This window comes from Cryptomeria japonica, chromosome 3, assembly GCF_030272615.1.
Source record: "Cryptomeria japonica chromosome 3, Sugi_1.0, whole genome shotgun sequence".
NCBI classification, from domain to species: Eukaryota; Viridiplantae; Streptophyta; class Pinopsida; order Cupressales; family Cupressaceae; genus Cryptomeria; species Cryptomeria japonica.
Genome location: NC_081407.1, coordinates 649202727 through 649219553, shown reverse-complemented (window position 1 = coordinate 649219553; position 16827 = coordinate 649202727). Strand labels below are relative to the sequence as shown.

Below are 16827 nucleotides of genomic sequence, written 5' to 3'. Positions count from 1 at the left end.
GTAACACTTATATGAAGGTTTATGTATATGTTTCACAACAAGACTCATCAAATTCAAAATAAAAATCATTTAATATAAACATGCAATCCTTGTATCATGTGCATTGGGAAATATACTATATTTTTTGGTTGAGATATCTTACTACATAATCCTTCTCTATAAAAAGTTCAACATGTCATTTAGATGGAGAAGAGATTAGAAAAGTTCATTAGAAGAGTTAAAAGATTGATAGCAAACTAAACTAAAGATTTACCCACAAGTATCATAATCCAATAATCATAGACTTATCTTGTACTAATTATGATTGTAATTATAAGTTGGGACCTACATCTTATTCTCTAGCATTAATAAGCATGGATGTAATTTTAGACAATGAATCAATAAATCACCATTTTACATTTTTTTTGTAAATTTAAATCTAACAATATGAAATTGTAAGTGCTTTATGTTAGAATAGATTGTTTGATATTTTTTTAATTGAATCCCTCTTAACTCCCAAATTCCAAGAGTAGAAATATATAAAATGGTCCAAAACGACTAACCTATGAGTTAATTATGCTATTACATAAGAAAATATGACTATATAAAAATACATGATTTATTTTGAAATTCACCTATATATATAAAAAATAAAAAATAAACATATCTAAGACTTGTTTTAATCTCCAACTTCATCAAAAATATTACTTTAAAATATTAGTAACTACAGGATTTAGTTATACAATGCTTTCATTCTTCAGAGTTCACATCATCATCCAAAGAGGGTTCTAGGGAGCTTACTGTGAAGTTTCTATCCTTTCCCAAACAAAGGAAAAGGAAAATAGGGTGATTTATTTTGAAATTCACCTATATATATAAAAAATAAACAATAAACATATCTAAGACTTGTTTTAATCTCCAACTTCATCAAAAATATTACTTTAAAATATTAGTAACTAGAGGATTTAGTTATACAATGCTTTCATTCTTCAGAGTTCACATCATCATCCAAAAAGGGTTCTAGGGAGCTTACTGTGAAGTTTCTATCCTTTCCCAAACAAAGGAAAAGGAAAATAGGGTAACATCACAACTAATGCGAATCTGCAAATCCTATCGTCACATGGCTTAGCTCCTTCATTTGGGTACTTACACACACATTTCCTTTTCCACAAGATGGAAATTTACAATACAACTTCCATATTCCTTGTGGACCACGCCATCATCAGTGTGCACTATGATAGAAACTTCCAACTTAGAGACAGAATTCATTTTTTCTAATATTGCAAAATTAGAAAAAGTCTGAATTCAGTATTAATATTATTGTTAAATTGTAAAACGTCTAAAGTATGACTTGAGCTACTTTATTTAGCAATTGACAATTGACAAGTATAAAAGGAATCCTTGTATATAAGGCTACAAGTATAAAAAGAATCTGGAGACTGAAGAAATATTTAAACACTAGAATTCAGAACAGTCGTTTCCCGTAACTTTCAATGTATCTTTTAATTTGTTGAAAATGAAGGCCATTCATTATTTCTGCTGAACCAGGACCTAGCGAGTTAGTGGAAGGTGTAAGTGCGTACAAATCTTTTTGATAATTAGTTTCACAAAGTCAACAATTGTCTTCAAAATTGTAGGAAAACAACTTAATACAACATTGCTATTCTAGATAGAGATTACCTAAGACCTCTTTGAATTTTTATTTTAGTACATCAATTCACAAATTATTATTAATCAATATTAATTAAAATATAATAAGTTAATAAGCAATTTATTCAATTAACTTATATTAACCCTAAGGATAGACTTTTTCCTTTACAATTTCATATACAGTTCAATTCTTATATGTATAAAATTTGTAAAACGAAAATTGTTTTAGTTCATGGAAAATACGGATTTGGAAGAGGGTAAAAATGTTAAAAATGAGATAGAATTCCTCTATTTATGGGTATGGACAACTGCAGCCATGTGATCCCACCAAATATTATACTGTAACTATCTGCTCTAACAGACTGACATTATTTTATTTGTACGCTGGAAAATTAAAAGCTGGAGTACGTATGCAATAAGGCCACTACTTGGCTATATTATTAGTATTACTATTGCATCAATTATTGCAAGAATTGTTTCACAGATATTGCAGAGTTTGTTCTTTTCCTAATTTTAGACACACATTTACAGATGGACAGAGGATGTTTAATATTTTTAGTTACATAATCCGCGTGATTTCCTCTTTCCTGTGGGCTAAGTTGAAACCCATACTACTAAAGGTTCAAGTAAGGTTGAAATAGACTAGATGCTCAAACCCATAATAAGATTGATCCTTATCAGGTTATTTGAATGTTTAGCCCATAATTAACATTGCTGTGACAATTATACTGGATTCGGATTCTTCTAATGTGATTGAATTATTATTATTTTTTTATATAGGTCTGTAAAGGTAGAGCCAAATTTTGTATTAATTTGTGTAAATACATATGATTACCACTGAATTTCAACATATTCAAAAAACCTCTGCTCTTAAAGAGCACAGAGTAGCTTAGGGTTTAGCCACTTTCCTTAACCATTTAAAGTTTAAAAGTCTAGAAAAACCAAAACATAAGTACTAATAATGTCCGAATTCATCGACCTAGATTCAGAGTTTTTGAACTTAAAATTAAAGTCTAATAAAAATATACAAGGATGACTGCATATTCGATAAACAAAAGGGGGTATCCATAGAGAGCCTAGCTTGTGGAAGAAATGTCCGGTTGAGGAAGTTGGTTCCTTGGGCGGCCTCAACCTTTGCTTGCTGGAAAGCCCCGACCATGACCCCTGCCCCTGCTACCACTGCTTGAGCTTCCTCTGCACCTCTGTTCTGGTTTAGGTTCTGTTTCTTTAGCAAGCATAGGCAAGAAGCCATTCATTCTTGCAAAAAGGAACAAAATCTCCTCTTGCCCTTCAGCCTCCGGATCTTCACCTAAAAAACGCCATTTGAGGTAGCTCAGCCCTACACTCACAAACTTTCAGTGCCTATTCAATTCTTTATCCTTCAGGTCCAGAAGGAATGGGTAATATTTGATAAGAGCACCATGAGCATTAAAAAGGATTCTGTCACTAGGTGTGGGCGCACCAGAGTCGTGATTGGCCTTATTCAGAACTTCTTGGAGTGCTAGGAGAATTTCGGCTGGGAAGAGTTCCCTCATAAGGTTCCAGATTAATTGCTTGGAAAGCTTCTCATTTACTTGCCACAAATCTGGACGAAATCATTTCATTAAGTCATTTAAACTGAATTTTGATGGGGCCTCTTGTGGTAACCTTAGGCCAGCTGGCTATTGGTTTTAAAATTAACAATTATGCGGAATTTCATGCTTTGTCTTTTGGATTGGATATGGCAATCTCTTTTGGAATTATGGACTTAATAATTGAAGGTGATTCTATTGTGATTATTCAATGTGTTATGAAAAAGAAATTGAATTTTGATTTCATTTTACAAAAATTAGAATTGTTTGAATCTTTCTTGTTATCCCATTGTTACAAAGAAGTTAATAAGTTTGTGGATTGGAAAATTTTGTTGACGACATTTTGTATGTGGTTTTGGGTGGGGTGTATAAACTAATCCCCAAGTTTAATAATCTACTTTTATTGGAAAAAAAAAAAAAAGTGACACCTTAAAGTTAAAAAATAGGTATTATGAAACAACAAAAGAACTATAATTTAGTATAATTTTTTATATCCATTAAAAAAGATTTAAAAATGATCATGATAGGATAATTGAATAATCAATGCATTCATATAATTAAATCTAAAATTTTCAATGAAAAAATATATTTAACTAATAATAATTAAATTATAATAATTAATTTTATATGCGTAACTTATCATTGAGATTTTATATTTCAAAATAATTGTGAAAAACATAATCTAGATTAAAAATACCTTGTGAAGAAAACAGAGAGAATTTTTAATTCAACGTTTCAGAATCATTCAGAGGGATTATCATAAGTGATAGGATTACAATTTATGAACTGAAGAAAGATTATACCAACAACTATATCTTATGAAGTTTATAGCGTCTATATAAACGACCTAGAAACCCATCATTAATTAAGCCTTGAATTGATTCATATGTTTTATATTTACTTGTTAGGGTGGCTTCCTGTTGTGCTCCTAGCTTTTCTTCTTCTTCTCTTTGATGCTGCATTCATCAAACAAAATTTTAAACTATCATGCCACTTTGTTGTCTAAATGTTATAACATTATCAATTAATTCATTATATAGTCACCTTCAATAATTGTGCAGCTTCTAGGGAATGTTTCATGGCAAAATGCTTCCGTGTTAAGACAATATTCCAATTGGGGTCATTGGAATTGATCCAACAGCACTGAATTCTTCTTCTAGGGAGTGTTGGACGGTCAGGAAACATTTCAATTTTTGCTTTCATCGCTCTCACTGGTCTTGGCATGCCAGCAATCATGAATACATTTTCTGTAATTTCTGTCACTGTGTTTGCAGCCTCACGTTCATTTTGCATTTCAACTAAAGCACTCACGGCAACATTGTTTGCCTCCAAATAATTTGGTAAGATTTTCACATTTAATACCTCACCAAATTGTCCAAGTCCATTCCTGAGGATTGGTATGCTTACCAGTGGTGAAAGATTGTCCAGATACACTGTCCTCTTTACCTTCTCTTCGAATGCAGTATATTCCTCTTGTTGTTTCCTCAATGAATCATTTGCCTCCATGACTGCTCAAGTATAAAGATCTGATAACTACCTAAATGTCACTTGTAATCACAAAAACAATTTATTAGATTATTGATGTTTTCCTTACAAAATTTTCCTTGTATAGAGTGAAGAATATTTAGTTTTAGATATTTGTGTTTTCCTATTAGTATAGCCAAACATCATTTGAAAAAAAAAAATTAGAAACAGACTCCCCACATAAACTAAATTCTTGCCCAGAAGAGGAACAGACGAAAGTAATCTTCAAATTCATAAAAAAGAAGCAGCCTAACTTATATTCATCACAATAAATATATGTCCAAATAATATTTCTGTAGGATTGAGAAAATGCCTCACGCCCTTCGAAAATTCAGCAATCTGGTATATAACAGAGGAAAAGATGACACAATAAACAGAAAACAACACTAACCTAAAATGATCAATAAATCTAACCTGTTTCAAATAACAAAAGGATCAATCTTAAATATGGGCTAAACATTCAAATAAGCTGGTAAGTATCAATCCTATTGTCGTAAACCCCACGCCTATGCAGATCAGATTATTTGCCAAATGACTCTCCAAGGCATTTATCAATTAGGTATAGAAAGCTGTTCAATAGTTGTGTGATTTTTATTAGTCTCTTCTATTATAACAGATTTTAAAGATGTTTTTTATTTCCATCCCCTGATCCGCAGGTGCGCCAAGGAGCTGAGCCTCCCGTTTACCATATTTTATTTTATTTTGTTTTTCTTTAATAAATAATTTTTTTTAATGTTTTACAATACAGAATGATGAACACAGTAAGAATCAGTCATATAATTTATGATTGCAGGCGTGACAATGAGAATTTTGTATGACAAATAGAAGGAAGATAAATAATGCACAATTTTAGAATGAAGTCGCACTCAATTTTAGAGTCCTAACTTCTAGTTCTCCAACATTTATCATACTATTTGCCAAACCATTAACATATTTCATGATGCCAGATATTATCAGAACACCAAGAAAACGGAGCCGAGATTCTAGCAGCGATTTTAGCAAAATGAAAGGCCTACAATGTCCTGCTTTGTTCCAGTCCTTGGGTACAAATCCCAGGTTCTAGAGTTTTAAATTTATTGGCAAACTACATGGCTAAATTTTATAACTGCAGATGCATTTCCTGCTGATTTGACAGAGTATAGGGAGGGTTGATGGTAAGTACTACTACTTAAGCACAAATGATGGCTAAACTTTTCTTGCAACAGAACGTAAAATCTCAAGTCTATCTTTTTACTTATAATTGAAATCACAGTCCTTTCCAAGTTTTTTTAACTGTAAAACAAAGCAGCGAGTAGAGAGAAAAAGCTGCAACTTACATATCAACAAAAGAACCAGCTCAAAACAAGTTTGCTTTATCCTTGGTTATCTACAAGCTAATCGAAAGAAAAGCTCCCACACCTTTCTGTTTTCCCACCAACCTGCAAGAAAAAGAAGTCTCCTCTCTCCAAAACCAACCAGCAAGAATAAGCAGAATAAGTCTCCCAAAACAACATCCACCTACCTTTTAACCCTCTCCTCAAGTGCCCACACCCTAGGCACTTGGGTTTGGATTTAAAAAAAAAATATTAAAAATTTTTGTTTTTATTTTTACACTCCCTGAAAATGAGGTACAAAGTTGTATAAGGGTTTCATTTTTCACACCACACTAAAGACTTCCAAAGGACATCTCAACAACTGTATCATAGAAATTAACTACAAACACTAGAATTGACTTATACACAACATATATTCACACAACATATATTCGCACAACACATCATTTCACAGCATAAAGTAGGGACTATTATAATAAAGTTTCTCTCATTTTCTATTGACTCTTGTATATTTCTGTATTTTTAATGTAATTTTTAATCTATTATAAAATAAATAATCAAAATGAGATATTCAAAATTACATTTTCAGCTTAATAATAATCAAATTTATATAGCTCAGACATGCTTTTACATACATGGGTATTTAAATACATCAATAATGTCACTCAATGTCAGTCATTTGCAATATCATTTCTTAGGATTTGTGCATATTATTATTTAATTTTAACATATCTATATGAATTACTTGTTATGTTCCAAATATCATCCAAAAATATAATTTAGCACTTTTCTTAACCATCACACTGATAGAAATGAAACAGAACAAAACAAAACACAAAAATAGAGCATGGAGAAAACCAGAGCAGCACATAAGGAAGACAAATTTTTAATTATTAGACCATATTTTCATTCTTCCTTTCATTCCACCAAAATGATTACAAAATGCCTCTATTAAAGGAGGTCTTAGATGTTTCTAGAATGGGCAGGAGGTAGCTGGAAACTTCCAGAATTTTGCATATAAAATAATGTTTTAACACTATAGAAGGTACGGTGGAGTAGATGTTGAAAACAAATCCAAATCCTATTAATTTTGTAAACACTTGTGCATACGGAGCATGTGGATGGGGGTAGGTGAGATTAGACTCCAACACTCCCCTTTAATCTCAACTACCAATATTCTATCCATTCTTTTGTTCTTTCCAACTTTCTATAACTACCTTCCCTTTTTGTCTATGATCTCTTCTTTGGTTTTCTTACTAACTGGTTGTTGCTACAGCTACTGCATTTTTCAGCATTCACAATGTCTTCTCTGTAACTGATATCCTCCTCTGATTTTCGGATTTCTTTCATCAACTTCTCTTTCTTTCTTGTGCTCTAGTTTTCTTCAACTGTTGTTGTAGTCTCTCAATCTCTTTGGTTTGAAGTATTCAAAACATCATACAATCAGTAGTTGCCTTGCTAGACAATGGTTTCTTTTGGCTGAAAACATTTTTAATCTTTTTTGACATTCAAAGCTTTCATTACTTATATTGTTCTTCACATATGAACATTTGTACAATCTTTTGAATATACCTGTGAGCTTTTGCCAACTAGGTCCATAGGTCCATCCACAATCCATTTTTATACAACCTAGTATTGAATCTTTCTTCCAACACATTTTTTTAGAATGATTTCTCAAACAACAAATTTTACATGGATGTAAGTCCCAACACATTTCTTTTGTGTGTCCTTCTCTATTGCAATGAGAACACCTAATACAATGCCTTTTATGGGCTGTTTTGTTTGAACTAGTAGCATCATTTTCTTTTCCTGTGACATATCCAAGACCATCATACTATGGCCTCATTATAGGCTCAATAGGCTCTCTAATTCCTTGTTCTTGTTTTCCCAATCCTTGACCTTTATAACCCATTTTCTTCATGATTTTTAAACCAATATTTTTATCATCACAACTAACATAATTTGCAAACACATTCTCATCTTCTTTCTTGCATTCATTATCACAAATAGTTTCAACTAAATCACCTTCACTAAATGATGACCACAAATCTTTTGTGTCACATGAAGCATTACTAACTAGTGGTTTTAACTTCAAACATTCATTCTCTTGTTTCAGATTTAAGAGTTCCCTTTTCTATAAACTATTTTCTTCTTCTAACCTTTTTGACATTCCTTCCAAATCATCAAACTTCCTTTTGACATGATCAAATAACTGTAATTTCTCTTCTAATTCCTTATTTTTATCTTTAACTTCATTCAATTCTTTTTCAAGATTATAATTTTCATCTAACAATTCACATTTTTCCATTTGCTTCTCTTTTGAAAGAAATATCATTTCTAAAATTTTCTTCTTACATTCCTTCAATTCTTCTTTTAAATCATTTGTTTTCTCTTTCTTTACTCTATCAACTTTTTCCATTGAAACAAAAGAAATTTAAAGTTACCTTGTCTGATACTTGACTGTGTCTGATACTTGACTGTGTTTCTATTGCAAATCGCCTCTTTTAAACAACTTCATGCACCTTCACAATCTTTGAATAGAAATTTTCCCTTTTACTAGTAAATCGCCTTCTTCAAAGCTTGGTGTCTTGAGTTCAGCTTCTTTCTTGCTAGGCTACTTCAAACTCTTCAAAAACTGCCAGTATTTCTTTTGTTCTCCCTCACAGATCTCTTCTGCTGCATTCTTCTGTAGCTACTTCCCAGCAATTTTAAATTTTCGTACCATTGGTAAAATTTGCACTTTGTTGTCTAGAATCATATTGCTTCTTTCTACATTCATTTATGTAATGCCCAGATTTCTTGCAATAATGACATTGGACTGAGGATTTGTCATACCTTTAGCTTTGGGGCTGATTTTGAGTTGATGTTTGATAGTTGCCTCTTCCGCTTGAGTTTGATGGGCTGCTACCTCTTCCACTTGAGTTTGATGGGCTGCTTCTTCCACCTCTATATGAATTTCTTCCTCTACCTCTGAAATTTGTTCTTGCCTTGCCTCTACCATGGCTAATTGAAACTTGTATGCCTTTGACTCATCACTATATCCCACAAATATACATTTTTCTCCTTTTGATAACTTTCAAACTTGCATTTTATAGCCTTTTAATGCCTCTCTTCTATTTCCACAATCTACTTCAGGCAACCCCCTTTCCATCAAAGATGTAGCCTTCTCTCACTTTTCTAAAGACAACCTCACATTACATGCTACCAGCAGAGTTCTACTAAATATAGGATTTTTCAAACACAAGCCTCTCAAAGGGAGCGAACACAAATGGATACTAGTTCTACCATTACTATAGGCAAGGTGACCATTATCTCTTAACAATCTCTTTGAACTCATTCAAACACACGTACTATGACATTTTCACCGTGGATTGGTGGGAGCTACTACTTCTTGAAATTCATTGATGACTTCACAAGAAAAATATGGGTCTACTTTCTAAAACATAAGCATGAGGTGTTTCATTATTTCCGTCAATTCAAGGTTCTTGTTGAGAAACAAAGTGGGCACTACATCAAAGCATTGAGAATAGATAGAGGAGGTGAATATATCTCAAATGACTTCATAAGATTTTGCAAAGACCATGGAATCCACAAACAATTTACTGCAAGGTATACCCCACAACAAAATGGTGTTGCTGAAAAGAAAAATAGAACAATAATGGAAATGGCAAGAAGCATGGAGTGGAAGATTATTAAGGTTTTAAAAGGTGCAGGTAACAAGAAATTTAACCGTAACTAACTAAAAAGAGCTGATCATGGTAGAAAGAAAGTGAAGATTTAATATCAGCAAGTACTCGTTCAAATGTGACTCCTCCTATAGTTGTTGAAGGTCAACAAAGTGGACAACAAATGACAAGCAATAGAATGTTTCCCCTAAGGATAAAACTAGATTTGAAAGTAGATTTTTCTCAAAAACAAATTATAAATAGACTATAATAGAGACAAGATAGAAAAATGAGCTTTATAGCTTTGAACACTTCATATATATTTATATATAAAAGATATACAATCTGATTGAAAACAGAGATGCTGCTCTTTCCAATCTAATGCATCAAAATAGCTCCCCAGTTTTGATTTTCTGTTACTGCAGCCACATCATCTACTCTGTATTTTTCATACTCTGTTTTTTCTGTGTTGCTCTCCCAGCATTACCTCTTCTACAATACTTCTTACAAATTAACTTTTTGTATTAAAATAATACAGCTTCTAGACTCTTCTACAAATTCTAGAAGAAGAAGAAGAAAACTAAACAGTAAATTATATTTAGTTCAAGTCCATTTACTATTGTCTTGTATGTACATCAAAAAGATTGCAATCAATATTTTTAATTCAAAAAACTGTCATGTTTGGAGTAAGAAGGAAGGCACGGGCATGGTAAAGTTGAGTAGATGGGATGGACAGCGTTCTATGGAGGAGTAGGTGGGTAGTTGAAGATTAATTTCAACACTCCCCCTTAATCGCAACTGCCATCTATAATACCCAAGTTGTTTCGTTGATGCACAAAACTTTCCTTTCCCACTGGTTTGGTGAAGATATCAGCAAATTGGTCTTCTAACTTGCAATGTTTCAAAATTATTTCTCCATTGTTGATCAGCTCCTTGATGAAGTGATACCTTGTGTCTATATGCTTGCTCCTTTTGTAAAATACTAGATTTTTTGATAATGTTGTAGCTGAGTTATTGTCACAATATATCTTTGTTGCACTTTCTTGTTCATACCTCAATTTTTTCAACATTCTTCTCATCCAAATGGTTTGACACGCTGCCCCTGTAGCTACTACATACTCTACTTCAGCTGATGAAAGAGTTGCAATTGGTTGTTTCTTTGAAGCCCATGATACTACGCCTGATCCAAAATGAAAAGCATAACTAGAAGTGCTCTTCCTATCATCTATGCTGCCAGCACAATCACCATTCGCATATCTTATCAGCTTGAAATCATTTGACTTTGAGTAAAATATTCCATAATTCTTTGTTCCACTAACATATTTCAAAATTCTTTTTCCAGCATTCCAATGTGTAACTTTTGGAGACTCCATGAACTTTGAAATGAGACTAACTCCAAACATTATATCCGGCCTTGTGGCTATTAGATACATGAGACTACCAACAAGTTTTTTATACAAAGTTGGATTTACATTAGCTCCTTTATCATTTTTACTCAACTTCAAACCTGTCACTATTGGTGTTGGTGCTGATTTGCAATTCATCATATTAAACCTCTTCAAAATATCATTTGCATACTCTGCTGGAAAGAGAGGCAGAGGATATAGAAACAAAACAAATTATAAATAGACTATAATAGAGACAAGACAGAAAAATGAGCTTATAGCTATGAACAATTCATATATATTCATACATAAAAGATATACAATCTGATTTAAAACAGAGCTGCTACTCTTTCCAATCTAATGCATCAAAACAGCTCCCCAGTTCTAATTTTTTGTTACTGCAGCCACATCATCTACTCTGTATTTTTCATACTCTGTTTTTTCTGTGTTGCTCTCCTAGCATTACCTCTTCTACAATACTTCTTACAAATTAACTTTTTGTATTAAAATAATACAGCTTCTAGACTCTTCTACAAATTCTAGAAGAAGAAGAAGAAAACTAAATTGTAAATTATATTTAGTTCAAGTCCATTTACTACTGTCTTGTATGTACATCAAAAAGATTGCAATCAATATTTTTAATTCAAAAAACTGTCATGTTTGGAGTAAGAAGGAAGGCATGGGCATGGTAAAGTTGAGTAGATGGGATGGACAGCAGTCTACGGAGGAGTAGGTGGGCAGTTGAAGATTAATTTCAACACACACTTCTAATTATGAATGAAATCAAAATTATTTAATCAATATAATTCTGATAATCTCTGATTAAAATATCCTAACTATGTACACTATTACAAAGAACTATGTACACTATTACAAAGTGAATGTTACTCTAGATTAAATTTCTATCCTTTCCCAAACAAAGGAAAAGGAAAATAGGGCAACTTCATAACTAATATGAATCTGCAATCCTAAACATGGCTTAGGTCCTTGGTTTGGGTACTTACGTACACATTTTCAAGCGACATTTTATTTTCCACAAGTTGGAAATTTACATTACGCCTTCCACATTCCTTGTGGACCACGCCAGCACCAGTGTGGACAATATAGAAACTTAATGACAGAATTCATTTCTTCTAATATCGTAAAATTATAAAACGTCTGAATTCAGGTTTTTCTATTACTGTAAAACTGTTAAATTTCTAAACTATTTTCATATGCTTTAGCTACTTTATTTAGCAATTGATAATTGACAAGTATTAAAAGAATCCTTGTATATAAGCCTTAATCTGGAGACTGAAGAAATATTTTAACACTAGAATTCAGAAAAATATAAAATCAATGATTTCGGCAGGATTTGTCCATAATTTTCTATGTATCTTTTAATATGTTGACAATGAACGCCATTCATTATTCCTGTCGAACCTTGACCTAGGGAATTGATGGAAGGTGTAAGTGATTTATGAAGAAAATAAAAGAGCCATGTAGAAAATTTTCAACAGTAATAACATAAATTGTTAACATACATGAATTTTTATTCATTTTTATGAAAATCTTTTTAATATTTAATTTTACAAAATTGATAATTTTCTTCAAACAATTTAATATATTTTTATTTTAGATAGTGATTATCTAAAACCTCTTTAAATTTAAATAGATCAATTTATAATTTATTATTAGTTAGTATAAACTAAAATAAAATAAGTTATAATAAGTTATAAACAATTTATTCAGTTAACTTATATTACAGATAGACACATGATGTTTAATATTTTTATACACAAAAAATAGCTTTATATGGACATGATATTTATGAGGCCTTATTACTTAGCTTTAATGTTCATATGTGATCATAGCGAGCTCGGTCACTGTAGTAAATCTGTGAGAGTTATTTATTATCTTGTGCTGAGAATTAAATTTTTTATTTTATGAAGAGAAATTTCCATTAATATATTTAAAAATATACTATTTAGAAAAAAAAAAATAAGAGTCCTCAGCAAAATACAAAACCATGGACAATGCTCAGAAATAGGAATACTAAAAAATAGTCGCTAAGCGGCTAAGGCAATGGCCGACTCCATACATTAGTGAGGTCAAGGGAGTCGTCCAGAAGGGACCACCCCTCCTCAACAGCAATGTCATCGCCTTTCTCAATCTCCTTTTTGGCCAAATAAATAGCCAATGACACCCGAGGAAGCCAATTGGAAGAACTTGGCCACTTGGAATCAACGTCGGTATTTGGACAGCTTGTGCCACCTGAAGGAAAGGGGTCCACTCATCCCGTATTCAACCTAGCGTAGCAGAGCCACAACATGGCGGAGAGGCAGAGTGTTGTGTTGGAAGTCTCTTCTGCCACTAGACTAGTAGCGAGGGCCTGGTAGTGTAGAGTGTGTGAGAAGCACACAGAGGAGCTGTAGTTGCCCCATCTATCACGAGGCAGAGACCAGATATTGAAAATAGAGGGGTCCATTAGCACTCTGGCAACCATACACGAAGCATTTCTGCAATGTTGCAGAAGCTTCTATAGATGGCCCACCTCTAATGCAACCTTGTTAGCTTGCACTTAGATTAGAGGAGCATCACATCATTACAAATACATGCTTTAAACATAGAAACAAAAACATCAAGAGAGATGTGAGAAAAAATAACAGCATTTCTATCTTTCCATAACGTGAAAAGGATCCCAATCCTAAAAACATGCCATATCCCTGTGAATTGAAAGGGAAACCATGGGGAATCTCCCAACAAGATCATATATGGAAAAGGATCCCAATCCTAAAAGCATGCCATATTCCTGTGAATTAAAAGGGAAACCATGGGGAATCTCCCAACAAGATCATATGTCAAGAAAAAAAAGGCCTGAGCTGAAAGGGTTGGAAAAAATCATGAATCTATATCCACAACTCTTAGGCCTTTTTGCAATTCCAAAAGAGGTGAATGAAAGTCTCAAGATATCCACAAAAAGGATAGTACTGGTCTAACACACCTAGATGTCATAGGAGAGAACCCAATGACAAGCCTCAGAAAAGAAAAGAATACACCAAGTAAAGTGTGCAAGCTTCAGCTCAATAATAGCTAACCAATTAATATGAAATCTGTGACACCAGTGTGGGTTGATATGAAATCTGTGACACCAGTGTGCAAGCTTCAGCTCAATAATAGCTAACCAATTAATATGAAATCTGTGACACCACATAGACTGAGAAGATTGCAAATGCCATCAAATATTCAAGGCAAGAACCATAGGCAAGTGAGGAAAAGTGAACTATAACCTAGTCTAGGTTTGTAATTAGTTTCTCTAAATAGTTCTTATTAAAATTTTGTTTTGACTTTGACATATTCAATTTATTACTTTCAATGTGATTAAATGATATGTAGTTGAATGAATTTGTTTACATTTTTTAATCTAAGTGATTCTATCTGTTTTAGTTTTCTCAAATCCTTTTGAAATAATTTCATTTTATACATTTAGTAGTAGATATATGTTTTGAAAGTAATACAATTTTTTTCATAGTAGATTGGATATAATTGAACATGTGATGTAGATTAATGAAATTTTATGTGTATATCTATTTATTAATTTAATAAATTATTTATTGTTGTACATATATAATAAAGTGCATATAATTCTGTATAAATTACTGAAGGAAATGTGAGCATATACTTCTTGGTGAATCAGATATTATTTTTTGGGGGAAATTTTCATATTGATGCCGGAAAAAATTTTCAAAGTAGGAAAATAAATTATTTTGTATTGATGATTTTTTCCTAGGGTAGAAAAATTAAATAAAATTCTAGTGAATAATACCTTGTTTTTTGCAGAAAATATATATTGTAGGAGGTGAATATTTTTAGTTTAAAGGAACAAATATATAATTGTATGGGTGAAAATTTTTAGTCTGAAGGAAAAATTATTTAAGCTATTGGCGATTTTTATCCACCACTTGAAAATTATTTAATTTGTTTGGCTAATATTTTGTTATTTATGGAAAAATATATATTTTATTGACAATTTCATGAATTTATTTTCATTAATAGACAAGGCACATGATACATCGCATCACATTGAGTCCGGACTCTACACGATGTATCGATAAGTGCGGCCTCTTTGACACGTGAAGGGTGACACGTACCTAAAATCCATCAATGATTTTAAATCATTCGATGATCATAGATCAATGGATGAAGTTTTATTTCGGCCCAAATTTCTAAAGAGAACGTGGTTCAGTAGAAAGTGCCCGGAATGGAATTGGATTTAATAGACACATATCAAATGTCCCGATCGATAATGTTGGTCAGTTAATATATGTCTAATCACTTACTGCAATCCACTCTATCACCACGACTTCCAATGTGGTACTTGGTACTGGTTTATAGTTGTTTCCAATTTGGTACTGGTTTATTGTTGTTTCCAATTCGGTAGTTATGCATTTATGGGAAAGGTTTGCAGAGATATACGAAAGATTTAAAAAAAAATTAAAGCAATTAATACGGTTAAAGAAAGTATTATTATAATCAAGATCTTCAGCTATTTATATACGATCTCTGCTTCTTTCATCTTCAATTAGCTTTTGGTAGATAAATCGTCAGATCTCATAGTATTTAAATTCTGCCTCTGGTTTAGGTCTATAGGCTCAGGCTGTTTAATTTGATAATATGATTTTTCAAGATGGACACTCCTATCATCTTGAGAAGCATTTCTATAGAGGACCAGAGGGCTGTTTTGGGCTCTGTTAGAGACTCAACCCTCCAATTAGTCAACAAGGAGGTTGGGATGTTCACTAATGAGGTTGTAAGGATGGTGTTGGGCAAAGACTTTCTGCGTAATGAAAACTAGATACTGTGTTAACATGGATGTTACGTCCCAGTTCTTGGTGTCTCTTCTAGACCTCGGAGGAGACAATGTGGATATGTTGATGTTGTTAAAGAAGGTGTTTAAAGAAGACTTCCTTGGAGATGACATTACTATTGTCATCTTTGCAGAAGTAGGGGTGGGGATCCATTGGGTGAATGAATTAACCAAGATTCTCCTCCTTGACCAAACAGTTTTAGTGACCAAGCAACCATTTCTTTTGAACCTGAATGTGGAGCAGTTGGCGCGTCATAGGAAATGGGCACAGTTTGGTAGGGACTTTAGCTGGAAATGGTTCCTCCTGGATGACTTTCCAAACTACAGTTGGCTTGAAGAATTCTCTCATCTTATAATGTTTGAAGAATTCTACATGGAGGGAGGGCGAGATTCTTAGGGTAAACCATGAATGTGTCCACTACCTGTGCCCTAGCCCTGACCCCCTAGTAGTTTTTTTTTTTTGGTTGTGTCCTCATAACCTCACAGGATCAATGGCTCACTCATTTTGGCTTTAAAGTTTTTGAGGGACTCAAGTCTTAGACATGTAAAAATTGTAAATTTTTGAAACATAAATATTAATGATAATTTTGCAAATTTTAGTTTGTTTCAGTTTGTCTCTTATGGAAATTAAAATGCTTTCTATTTCATTTTATTAATGATAATCTTGCAAATGTTTTTTGTCAATGAGCTACGTTATTTCAATATTTTGTTAAACAATGGAAATAAATTTAATACTATGATCTTTTTTATGTAATGTTCCTTCCTCTATATTTAATTTATAAAAAAACCGATTTCGTTTCATTAATTATTTGTACATTGATTCTCGTTGATTATAATTTTATATTAAAAAAAAGTTATTTATCTCATGAAAAACAAGTGAATTAAAAGTCCAAC

At 32.5% G+C, this 16827-nt stretch overlaps 1 protein-coding gene across 1 annotated transcript; it reads right to left on the bottom strand.

The window, feature by feature from the left end:
* Positions 1-3927: 3927 nt before the first annotated feature.
* Positions 3928-6157, bottom strand: LOC131027882 (uncharacterized). Its single transcript, XM_057957983.2, has 3 exons — positions 6041-6157; positions 4245-4747; positions 3928-4156 (listed from the first exon to the last, which is right to left on the bottom strand). Exons 2-3 carry the CDS (start codon positions 4704-4706, stop codon positions 4010-4012), a joined length of 609 nt encoding a protein of 202 aa, XP_057813966.2. The 5' UTR covers positions 4707-4747; positions 6041-6157; the 3' UTR covers positions 3928-4009.
* Between the last annotated feature and the right edge of the window lie 10670 nt (positions 6158-16827).

Excerpts from the sequence above, each read along its gene's own strand:
- LOC131027882 (XM_057957983.2), bottom strand. The coding sequence starts at position 4,706 with ATGGAGGCAAATGATTCATTGAGGAAACAACAAGAGGAATATACTGCA. Across the intron at positions 4,157-4,244 it reads AAGCTGCACAATTATTGAAG|CATCAAAGAGAAGAAGAAGA; the intron begins GTGACTATATAA and ends TGATGAATGCAG.